This window comes from Alligator sinensis, unplaced genomic scaffold (assembly GCF_000455745.1).
Source record: "Alligator sinensis unplaced genomic scaffold, ASM45574v1 scaffold647_1, whole genome shotgun sequence".
NCBI lineage: Eukaryota > Metazoa > Chordata > Crocodylia > Alligatoridae > Alligator > Alligator sinensis.
The window spans coordinates 96,107-108,892 of record NW_005842952.1 but is presented as its reverse complement, the minus strand read 5'-3'; the positions used below and the strand labels follow the sequence as shown (position 1 = coordinate 108,892).

General features: G+C 45.3%; 1 protein-coding gene across 1 annotated transcript in view; it reads left to right on the top strand.

Annotated features, from left to right (window-relative positions):
• The window catches only part of NOTCH2 (notch 2), a gene marked incomplete at its 5' end in the record, with an annotated part of 128,595 nt that overhangs the window by 24,565 nt on the left and 91,244 nt on the right, over positions 1-12,786 (top strand). Inside the window, one exon of the mRNA XM_025192633.1 lies at positions 12,509-12,631. Within this exon, the coding sequence (XP_025048418.1) occupies positions 12,509-12,631 (123 nt within the window). The remainder of the gene's footprint in view (positions 1-12,508; positions 12,632-12,786) is intronic.

Below are 12,786 nucleotides of genomic sequence, written 5' to 3'. Positions count from 1 at the left end.
TCTTTCCCCCTTTAGAGTTGTCAGTAGGTCTTGGGAATTGCCTGAAGGCAGTCTAACTGTTGGCTGGATTAGGTGTAGCAGTATGGCATCCTAGAGGGGTTAATTGGAACAGCTTGAAGGACCTGCAGTTGTGATGTGAGAAAATCGGGCAGGAGATTCTGGAGCCTTTGAATCCCTCTCTCTGTAGCAGAAGGCCTGATGCTTCTGTTACTTTAAGCGAAGGCAAGCTGCCTGAGAAGTAACCTGCAGCTGTCTGGAGTCACATGGCCTATAGAGGCTGGGCTATCAGGATATAAGCTCAGAGCTGGAGCAGGACAGGCAGTCTAGCCCTGAGAGCTATGGAGAGGAGCTCCTGGGTAACATCTGACTGGTGGTTTATGGAAAGGACTAAAGGGAGGTAAGGAGGTCCTAGCTGGAGGTCAAGAGGGCCCAGAGAGAGCAGGGGCTAGAGGGCTCAGAGAGAGCAGAGGCCTGGAGCGAGTAGCATCAGGTTGTCCATAGGTTTCACTGACCTAGGAGTGGGGCCAGGGCTCAGTCAGGGCAGGAAGCCAAGAAGGGCCACAGCTGGAGACTGGTGGGGCTGGAGAGCCCATGGGTCTCAACTGGCCTAGGAGCAGGGCCAGGGTCTAAGGACAGCTGGAGACTGGGGGTCCAGAGTGCCTGTAGCCCAGATAGGGGCTGGTGTAAGGATTCATAGACATTAGGGGCTGGAAGGGACTTCGCGAGATCATCAAGTCCAGCCCCCCTGCCATAGGCAGGAAGTCTGCTAGGGTCAAATGACCCCTGCAAGATAAGCATCCAAATTCCATTTTCATGTGTCCAGAGTAGGTGCTTGCACCATCTCTGGGGGGAGTCTGTTCCATACACCGGACACTCAGACTATAAAGAAGCTTTTCCTTATGTCCTGTCTAAATCGGCCTTCCAGAAGTTCGTGGCTTTTAGACCTTTTTATCTCTTGGGGAGCCCTGGTAAACAACAGTTCTCCCAGATCCTGGTGTACCCCCCCTTATGTACTTATAGACTGCCACCAAGTCCGCCCTGAGCCTTCTCTTCTCCAGGTTGAAGAGTCCCATGTCCCTCAGCCTCTCCTTGGAAGGCTCTTGGTCTTTCATCATGTGGGTGGCTCTCCTCTGGACTCAAACTTATCCATGTCCCTCCTGAAGTGTGGGGCCCAAAACTGGATGCAGTACTCCAGCTGCGGCCTCACTAACTCCGAGTACAGTAGGAGGATGACATCCCTGGTTTTGCTTGAGATGCGTTGATGGGTGCATGTCAGAGTTTGGTTTGCTTTGCCGGCCACGGCATCGCGTTGATGGCTCATGTTCATCTTGTGGTCAGTCAAGACCCCCAAGTCTCTTTTGGTCATGGTGCTAGTGAGTGTAGCACTGCTGAGCCTACAAGTAGGAGGCTGGTTTTTCCTCCCAAGGTGGAGTACCCTGCACTTCTCTGCATGAAATGCCATCAGGTTTTGGTCCACCCACCTTGCAAGCCTGTCCAGGTCAGCCTGTATCCCCAACTTGTTTTCCAGTGTGACTGCCTTCCCCCATGGTTTAGTGTCATCTGCCGTCTTTGCCAGTCTGCATCTGACACCCGAATCCAGTTCATTAATGAAAATGTTGAAGAGTGCTAGTCACCTTGTGCCATGTTGACTTGCTCCCATCAACCAGTACTCTTTGGGTCCCACCGTGGAGCTAGTTCCCCAACCATTGGACTGTGAGATGGTTGAGGCCTCAGTTTTCCAGGTTAGCCATGAGGACATCATGGGAAACCAATCAAAGGCCTTCTTTGAAATCAAGATATGACATCAACCTTGTCTCCCTTGTCCAGGCAATGTGTCACTTGGTCATAGAAGGAGACGAGGTTGATCAGGCAAGACCTTCCAGCAACAAAGCTATGTTGGCTGGCACTCAGAGTTGCTTTCCGATATCCTGCTGCTGATGGAAACTGTGATAAGTTTCTCCAGGATCTTTCCAGGGATGGGTGTCAGACTGATTGGTCTGTAATTCCCTGGGTCGTCTTTTCTTCCTTCCTTGAAGATTGGAACCATATTGGCTGTTTTCCAATCCTTTGGTACCTCTCCTGAGCACCACAAGTTCTCAAATATCTTTGCCATAGGGCATGCTATGATGTCTGCCAGCTCCTTCAGGATTCTTGGGTGCATACCATTTGGGACCATGGACTTGTGGATGTTGAGTCTTTCGAGGTGTTCCCTCGCTTGATCAACATCAATTGTGGGCCCATCTCCCATCCCCTGGATGCTTTGTGCCCTATCTGACAGGGTGACCCCTTTGGATGGGTGAAAGCCAATGCAAATTAATCTTTTAGGAGATTTTCCTTTTCCTGAGCATCAGTTGTCAGCTGCCCCATTTGATTTAGCAAGGGTCCAGTGTTGCCTTTGTTCTTCCTCCAACTTCCCACATATTTAAAGAAGGACTTTTTGTTGTCCTTGATTCCTGTGGCTAGCCTTAGTTTGGTGTCTGCCTTGGCTTTTCTGGTCTGCTCTCTACAGGTGTGGACTGGTGCTGTGTAGTCCTCCTTGGTGATGATTTCCATTTTCCATCTGGTGTAGACTTCTCTCTTTAGCTTCAGGAAGTTCAAAAGTTCCCTATTGAGCCAAGGGGGCACCCCAGCCTGCTGACTGCATTTCCTTTGGGATGGGATGGACTTTCCTTGTGCTTTGAGGATTATATTCTTAAGGAACAACCATTCCTCATGGGCTCCCCTTTCTAAAGGGCCATGGTCTCTGAGTGCCTGGTTGACCAGCCTCCTGAGTTTTTGAAAGCTGGCCTTCCCAAAGTTGATGATGTCTGTTTTACTGAGAAAGTGATCAGTTCATGGTCACTGTCACCAAGCTTCCCCTCAACCCTCAGATCGTTCACCAGATCATCCCCTTTGGCCAGAACCAGATCCAGCAGTGCCTCTCCCCTAGTTGGCCTGTAGACCTCTTGCGTTAGGTAGAGGTCATCAATGCATGTGAGGATGCTATGTGACTGGTCAGATTTGGCTGTGTGCTCTTCCCATGAGATGTTGGATGAGCAGAGCCAGGAGCCTGTAGCCCATGGGGACAGTTATGATTTGTTTAATATGTGACATCTGTGAGGTATGGGTATTGGGGAGGACAGAGCCTACACTATTAGCCCATAAGGCAGAGAGTGGAGACACCTAAGCTCAGGAATGTGAGATCAGGCTTGGGAAGCTTTGGGGCAGCCTCCCTTTTCTGAAAGTATCACTTCATCAAGGCATGGCAGAGAAGGAGAGATTTCAAAGTGAGCCACGTTGACAAGGAAGATGTGCATGTGCGCTTAAAGAGAAGTCTTTATGCCTCATTTCAGCACAGAGAACTGAAGGTTTTATTTGTAGCAGTGCACAGGGCTTACCTTGCTAATAGGGATTGTCAGCAGCAGGGTAGCATATGAGTGATCTATGATTTAATGATAGGAAGGGAAAGGGTAAAGTTTAATGGTATCCTGTGTGTTGGGGTGGTGGTTGTAAATTTTAGCACGTACATGAAAATGGTAGGTAGCTCTTATTCAGCTCATACAAACATAAGCAAAAAGGGGTTAGACTGTCCTATAGTCATCAGGTGCCTTGCTCTCTGAACATTGTGCACTGTCTGCAAAGACAGAGTACAAGTGTGTGTGTGTGATGGGCATCCTGAGGCATTGCTCAAAAATGGCAGAGTTAAGGTTGTGTTAATGTATAGCTTAATTGTGGATTTCTTGGCTTTGAGAAGTAGGTTTGTTCAGCTTGACTTTCTGGAAGGCAGTGGTTCCTACTGCATAGCTCTAGTTCTGTGTTCTGCCTTAACAATTCTTGGAAGGGGATTCCTTAATGTTTTTTAACATAAGGAGAAATGTGTACTCTTGAACTGGCCAGGTAATGCTGCCTCACTCAAAAACCTCTTGGCTCGCTTTTCTGTGCATTCATGAGACACATGAGTGTTTAGTGTCCACTAATGGAGAGTTAAACTCTTTTTTATGTAATGCTTTCAGCCTTGCTTTATTGAAGGGTTAAAGATGCCACACATTAGCAGGGGCAAATGCTGAGCAGTGTTTGGGGGACAATCAGAGCCATAGCCTGAGTCCTAGAAGTGGAGTTTAAGAAATGCTGCTCCCTCAGGAGCCTTTTCTGGTGACTGAATTTGGGTTGCAAACCCTATCCTGTACCCTATGAGACGGGTCAAATTTTCAGGAAGTACCAGAAAGCATGTAGATTTTAGGGGTGTAGGTTGTAGCTGTGTTGGTCTAAGGACATAGACAGACAAGGTTCTTTGGGTGAATCTGATATCTTTTATTAGACCAACTTAAATAGTTGGAAAACAATTATTAAGCAAACTTTTGGGTTCAAAAACCCTTTGTCAGGTCAAGGAAGTTTCTGCATTTGGTGTGTGCTCTTCCTGGATGGAATGAAAAGTAAAGAAGCCAGAGGCTGGTCTGGTATGCATACAAGACAGATAGTCAGTGAAAATGTAGATTGAGGAGTCAATGGGTGAGACACCAACTGCAGAAACTTCCTTAACCTGATGAAGGGTTTTTGAACCCCAAAGCTTGCTTAATAATTGTTTTCCAACTATTTAAGTTTGGTCTAATAAAAGATATCAGATTCACCCAAAGAAATTCTCACAAGAAAACCATTCTCTCTCCAATCTCTGTCCTGATCCTCAAAGGAAACTTACAAAACACTTCCCAGAGATGAGCCTATAAATTCCACTTCATCAACCTCCTGGATACTAAAAGTCATGGACTAAATATAGATGTTGGATTTATGACACATTATAACCTGCCTGACATCTGACTCCCCAGGTATCTCTCCACTATTCATCCCCCTTCTCTCTCTCCCCCCCCACCCCAGCCTGTCTCTCACCCATTGACGACTCAGTCTACATTTTTACTGACTACCTGTCTTTTATGCATACCAGCCCAGCCTCTGGCTTCTTTACTTTTCATTCCATCCAGGAAGAGCACACACCAACTGCTGAAACTTCCTTAGCCTGACAAAGGGTTTTTGACCCTGAAAGCTTGCTTAATAATTGTTTTCCAGCTATTTAAGTGGGTCTAATAAAAGATATCATATTCACCCAAAGAACCTTGTCTGTAGATTTTAGAGCATTTAGATGCTTTAATTGAATGATGTACCTTTTAAGATACTTAAAGATACTTTTAAGATACTTAAAGGTCTGGCAAACCTCAAGTGTGGTGGAACTGGGATTCTGTTGTTGGAGAAACCACCTGTTTACATTTACTGTTTTTGAGTACTTTGTCTCTTAACCTAATGTTGCGCTCAGTTATCTTTTTTTTTTTTTTTAATTAAAGGGAAAAAAAAAAGAAAAGAAAACCCAGAGCTGTTTGACTTACAGTTAACAGGCTCTGCAGGCTTCATAGAGGGGGCTGTTTCTTGAGTGGGAGCTGTTTGGCCTTTGACATCCCAAAGGACTTAAAATATCTGATACAAGGAGTATGGTAAAGAAAAGGGGAACTTCAGCTACTATGAGCCTAACTGTGCAGAGCCAATGAGATAGCTCATGCAAGTTAAGTTTCCTTTACTTGCAGGGACTCAAGTTTGAGTGGAAGCAACCTTGCAGACAAGTAAAATACAGTCAGGAAATGGAAGGCTAGATTACTATGGTAACAGGAACTCGCCCACATTGTGCGCACATCATTTTGATTGGTAGTAACTGTGTGAAGGGTTATGCAACACGCATACAGTGTGGGTGTGGATAATTTTGTTTTGAGAAGCTGCATTTTCGTATGTCCTGATATTTGTGCCTGAATCAGCAGGATTGTATTGCTTTGCTTTGGTATTTATAACTATTCCTTTGGAAAATATCAACAGAAGGAAAGGGCTGGTGAAGCCAAGGTACTTCTACAATCGTCCAAAGGGAAGATGAGATTCTCCAGGCACTCATCACCCTTGTGCAGTTAAGGAGGCATCAAAAAGCACTCAGATATGTTGGAAGACAAAACCCGAATCCTGGTAGCACTCTGAACGTTTGTGGGGAAGTAGGCAGCAGAGGGATGTGTCTGCAGTGGGTGAAGTGAAGGGTGAGGAAAGGAAGAAGGGGCCCTGCCATAGATATCCAACATGTGATCTAGATTCCTTCAGTTAGAAGGAGCGTGCCAGAGTTAAGGATTTATTGGGCTCACTTCCACTGCAGAGTTGCGAAGTGTGGAGAAGACCTATAGGATATCTCCCACTAGACCACTACTGGCAGCACTATTAAACTGCTCTGCAGGATTTGATGGATCCAGTTCTATAACTTAAAGCATAGTAAGGGGTCCCTGCTGTCTCAACCCAGAGATGAATTCTGATGACATAGTATTTGATAATTTTGAATTTATTTCACTTTCAAATACACTTCTGCCCAATTAAAGTCTGTATTCCCAGTCATCAGTAACAGAAAATGCTGGAGGGATTTTTCTCAAACTTTTTTTAAAGAAAAGTTATTTTTGAGGTTGTTAATTTAAAAAATAGAAGCCCAGAAGAATTAGAGCTTAAAGTGCTTGAAAAATGCTTCACAACTTCAGTTGGATCAATAAAACTTTACAAAGTAACTACTTATTTCAGCAATTGTGTCTATACAATCTTGCAGTCACTTTATAGTTATTTGTAGGGGTTATTGGTGAATATTCTTCCCCTGACTCCAGGAGATTGTAGGGATGGTGGTCATGGCAATCATTCTCACAGGCTTATTGTGGTGCCATCCCCACCCCCTATGCCTCTGATTGGCTGACAGGCCCCAGTGGTCCTGCCACTGATTGGTGGAGAGGGCTGTCCATCCTACTGCCCTGCCCCTCACTGCTGATTGGCTGAGGGCTGTCCATCCTGTGGTCCTGCCCCTTACCCTTGATGGAGAGGGTGGGGTTGCACAACAGGCAGTCCTCTCAGCCAATCAGTGGCAAAGGGTAGCAGCCATCTTCCTGCTCGCCTTCATGCTGGCAGCCCCCTTTGTGCTGGGCTGTATGGGAAGACTGCTGGCTCCCGCTGGGAAGCCAGCATTTTATTTTTAGTACATTGGGGGAGGGGTGTTTCTGCTTTTTTTTCCCCATGGATTTCACTGAGATTGCTTGATTTTTGTGATTTCCATGAAATCCATGCAATAACAGCCTAAGTAGGTCCCTAGTTATTTGATTGAAATACGGGAAGATGCTGGCAGTTGAGACAAATGTACCACAAGATACACGGCTGTAAATATTCTCTGTGCCTGGTATAATTCTGTCTCTAGGAGTTGGTAGCAGCATTTTTTTTTATTTGATTTTTCTCTAGATTTTGTTCAAATTGATACAAATTGTATTGACTCTTCTTAATCCTAAATAGGTAGGAACTTTGTCAAGTCAGTTTTTAGTAAGCAATACCAATACTGGTGTGAAAAACATTTAACCTGCAGCATTTTAAATTCCTTTTTAAACATGGTGAGAGAGAGCTATAAAACTCAAAACGTAGCTGACAAATAAGGAGTTGGTTTGGCAAGTGGCCCTTAATGGAATGTTAAACAAGTCAATAGAGGAAGTCCTTAGCTGGGAAAGTGATTATTCATTGTTATCCATCAAAATAATTATCCATTAACTAAGATAAGAACCCTAGGGAATTCCAAGAGCTGGATCAGGAAACAATCTGTCAGACCAGAGTAGATTGTTTATGGGAACTAGAACACTTCCTGGAAAGAGGAAGTAACTTCATGTATTCAGTAGTACCTGATGCTGGTTCATAAAACCACGGTGTCAGACAGTCTTTTCCTTTGAGCTGAGCGTCACAAACACGCATTGAATCCAATTTTTCTTCTGGGGTGGATGGTGCAGGATTCTTCCTGTATCACTGAAGACCTTGAACTCTCTAAGGTTGAAATCTGGACCTCTGACTTACTACAGTATCTCTTCAGTTTTGCAGCAACTTGAATTTTGCTACTCTGAAAAAGCTTTCATACTTGCAGAGAAGCACTCGATGTCTTGCACTAAATGTTTGTAGATTTGAATAATGAAGTCTCTTCTACAGTGATTATTCATGAAGTTGGAATTTTCATTGTCACCATTCATCTCAATCAGGGTTTGATGCACAACATAGAACACTTTCAGGCTTAGGCAAATCTAAATGTGTTGGCGTCTGTGCTTTGAGAATTTCAGAAGTGCTAGAAATCTAACCTTTAAAAATGAAAGCTAAACTTCTGTAAACAGTTGTGCAGCAATAGATGAATCTTGCTACAAAGGTAGCCCCCTCAGTGTTACAGATTGTACAGAGCTTGAAATAGACATTAAATCATACCTTAAAAGTTTCTGATGTATTTGATGAGGGCTAAAAGGAGGTTCTCTTAAAACGGGGGCAAATTGGGTGCAGTGTTTGGGAGATCTTGAAGTACACCCCCCTGCCCTGGCCCCCAGTTGGTGACTTTGGTGGTTTTTGGATTTATAACTCAAAAATGTTGTCATCTTTGGCATTTCAGATCCATTTTGGTTTTTGTCTTTGGTAAAGCATACTACTTTTTGAATTAGGCTTTTGTTGGGATGAGGATGGCAGTTATACAAAGTCATTTCCAGGCATGTTACATGTACAACTTTATTTGTTCCTAATGCTTCAGGAAATATGCAATGGCAGATGCATCCTTTCAGTATATTTAGGTTCTCATGCACTACTTACAAAGACTTTTGTTTTATCCTGGCACAAATTTTCTGAAGAGCACACAGTGTTTTTGCTTCATGTAGGCTGCATGCACTTCTCTAATTTGTATGGAGTTTCCCTAGAAGTGGTCATGCTATCTTCTAAATGAAGGGAGCCAGGACTTGGTGATTTTTTTCCCCCTTCTTTCTCTCCCTGCCCTTAATGCAGGGGTGGGCTAAACACAGCCAGTGGGCTAAACACAGCCCATGGGCTGGATGTGGCCTGCCAAGCCATTCTATTCAGCCCATGGGGCCCCTAAAAAAATTAGGAAATTAATATTTACCTGCTCCTGGCTGCCTGTCAAAGATGGACCAAAGCAAAGCAGGACCCAGGGGACGCCAGCAGCAGGACCGAGCAGCCCAGCCCTGCCTCACTCCCATCCATTTCCCTGCCTTCCTGCCCCCACACTGCTCCAGCACCACGTGGCTCCTGGCTGTATCGCCTGACTGGGGAGGACAGGGCCGTGCTGGTACCCTAGAGTGTGCATGTGTGTTCGTAGGGTGAGTCCCACATGCACATCCCCCCACACACCCCAGCCACCGTTCCCCCACACCCCATGTATCCATATACACACCCACATGCTCCCTCACCTCACACCCCACATACCTACACTTCCACAGCCCCCCACAAACATATACGCCCCCCCCACAATATGCAAGAGTAAGACTTCATTTTAAGCTATTGTGCAATCACCTCTATGGACACTACACAAACGCATGTAAATCAGGACAAAAATATTTTTTGAAATCAAATTAATGAGTGTTGTAGATGTTTGTTTTTTAGAATATAATTTGGTATTTTTCTGGTTCCAAGATGGCAAAACTCCTTGCTGAAAGGAATACTTATGTGGGCGAGTGGAGGGACTTCTGGTGGAAAAGAACAGGGGTTAGAGGAGAGGACTTCCGCTCACAAGATGGCAACCAGAGGGGCGGGGCTCCTGTCAAGGGGCGAGGCTACCCATGCGGCCCTTGACAGGGGTATAGGAGTTGACCGGTAGAGCCATCAGTCCGACAAAACTTTCAATATGCCAAATAAATGACATATTAGTTCCCCATTTTTCTTCAACTTCTTTGAGCTTTGGATTTAGGAAGGGGGTGGATCTGAAAACAAGATATATTAAGAGACAGAAGGGAAATGATAGAGGGAAGTTTTGGAGCAGCAGAAGAAAGTCTAGGTTAAACCTATGTAACATACAGGTGGCTTCTGCTACACAATGGTTGCATCTACACGTGAAATTAGTGTGCCTGAATAAACTCTGGTGCAGTTCGTGCTGGAATTTATTGCACCCAAACACAGCATTTACATGTTTGTCCAGGACCCTGCAGCATGTTGAACCAAGGTGGTGCAGCCCCAGCTGGCACAGGGTCTCCAGGGGGTCAGCCTGCCAGCCCAAAGCTGCTCTTCCCCAATTCAGCATGCTGCGGAGGGGCTGGCTGGCAGGCAGCTTGTTGGCCCCTTCCTGCTGTTTCATTGCCCAAGACCACATGGCAGGGAGGAAAGGAGGTACCAGATGACTCCTGGTGCACCAAAGGTGGGTTCCTTCCAACGAAGGCCTAGTATCTGAAGCTGGGTGATACTAGGCCTTCATTGTACCCTAGTTTACTTCCAGGACAGTGGAACCTGCTGTTGCTTATTTGCTAGATCAGCAGTTGGCACCCTTTCCAGGTTGTGGGCCAGAACAACCCAGCTTGGGTCAAAGGCAGGTGGATGGGTTCTAAGATTTGGGCACTCCCGCTGCTTTTCCTTATGGCAGCATGGAGAGAGCAACTGCTACTAAAGGCTGCCAGAGCCACACATTTGCAGGCCAGATCAAATTGCTCTGCAGTCTGAATCTGGCACATTGGTTGTTAACTTCCATGCTAGATAGATCTCTCATCTACTGGAGCACTCATCTGCTAAAGGTCCTGTATGCAACAGTGTTACCAGTAGATACTTTTTACCCCTTTGTATAATGGAAGTAATGACTTGCCACAGTTACCTTATGGGCTTGAGGACTAAACAGTAAATGGGAATGTAGCAATTAGAAGTGTAAAATTCCCCTGATTTTAACTAGCTTTCCATCTCAGCCTGAGGTCAGCAGTCTAATTTTACCTCAGCAGCATCAAACCACATGGAATTGCATATGCAGCAGAGAGGCACAGCTAAATACATAGTTGTCTGGGACTCGCATACTAGAGAATTAGTTGAGTGCTGGCATCTCCAAAGCTGATAGAGCTAGCTGACAAGTGCCTTAGGGTTTTGGAGCTGGTGGCTCTGGCCAGTCAAGCTCTGGTTTTGAGCTGTGCATATTGTGCCCGCGTGCGGGGCGGTTTTTTTTTTTTGTTTTTTTTTAACCTCTGGATATCCAGGGATCAAAAAAAACCTTGTGCGCTGCCCCCTTGCAATGCAGAGAACAGCTGAACGTGCAGTGGGTAGCACTGCAGACATATCTGCAATGCCATATAGTGCACGGACACTGTTGTCTGGATGCAGCTAAGAGGTGCAAGAGAAAAGTCACTCTTGCTGCAAGTCTCCCCATGGTCTCTTTAGAGCAGCTGAACTTAGCAAGAGCTGCTGCAGAGCTGGTGAGCTTACGGAACTCATTTACAGGCTCTGCAATGTCTGCCTTGGATGATGCACCCTCTAAAAGCTGGTTTTGACCTGATTGGCAAATATTGTTGTGCTGTCCAGAGCTGAACATGGAGGGCTGAGGGAAAAGTGTGCGTGTTTTGGATGAGGAGACTGCACCGTAACTAGTCAAAGATTCCAGAGAACCCAAAAGAGACTAAACTTGTGTAAGAATTTTGGAATCAGTTACTCCCACCCCTCTGAATCTCTGCCATCTCTAGATATTTTATCTAACTCTGCCTGGAGGGTTATTTTGGGGAGCATAAAATGAACAAGCTGGAGTGGGGCCTGGACACTGCTTTTGAGAAGAGCCAGGGGTTTCTCTTCCAAATACAAATATGAAAGCATGGAAATCAAATTGAGAAAATAGATAGAAAAGAATAAAAGCTAAGAAAACTGAAGAGATCCAGGCATTTGTTCCCATTAAATGTTTATAAGTATTACTATCTGCAGAGACCACCTGCTGCCCATATAAATGTGGAAACCTATAGAGGGTGTGTTTGACAGGATGGTTGAACATTATAATATAGTTATATGCATATAAAGAGGCTGTCAGGATTTTTGCTGAATTCTTTTTTTTTTTCTTCCATCAGGGTTTAATTTATAGATTTGGTTGGGTGATGATAGCTAAAATGTACAAAGCAGGGGACCAGGTATTATGTGGGCAGGGTCAGTGCTGCACCGGATTAGTGCATTCAGGCCACCAGAAGGTGCATCAAGAGTACAAAGTAAGAAGTTGGGTCACAGCCCTGCGCCATGTGATGTGGGCTTGGCTTAGCTCTTTCCCACACTGGGGAGTGGTAGAACCAACAAAGAGATTTGAAGGCTTGTGTTCAATGTGAAGAGGTGTGTCTTTTTACTTTCATGTGAACTCAAGGGGGTGAGCAATTCGGAGGTAAACACATGCTAAAGTCCAGGCATTTCAGGCAAACTTGTCACGGTCAACCCTAGTCTCCTGCCAAAGGCTGTCCTTGTGGTTAAATGAGAGTTCCTGGCCTTTGGTTCAAAAAAATAAAGGAAGCTTTTTAGTACTAAAGCAAAGCTCTGTGCCATTGCCTGACTGGAGGACTAGTGCTTTGCTGGTATAAGCCAACCTTTCCTTTGACTTGGGTAGAGGCAGAAGGCTGTTACTGTTGGTTCTTGTGTCTAGCTGCTGCTCTGGTGTTCTGTAGGGAACTAGGTTAACAGGGTAATTCTCTTTAATGGCCCTTTTGAAAATAATTTCCATTTCATACATTTTTTATTTGCCTAGGCTTTGAAGGAGATACCTGTGAGCACAACATTGATGACTGCCCAAATCACAAGTGCCAGAATGGTGGTGTGTGCGTGGATGGCGTAAACACTTACAACTGCCGCTGCCCTCCACAGTGGACAGGTAAGTGGTGTGCAAAATCTTCCTGCTTGGGTTGCGTGGCTTTTCAGAATGGGCTTCAGCACTGAGTGATTACTCACCTGTGTAAATCCAACTTAATGTAGGTGTGTCTGAAAGCTGTTAACATCTGTTGCTGGTTCAGCCGCCTGTAACAAGGG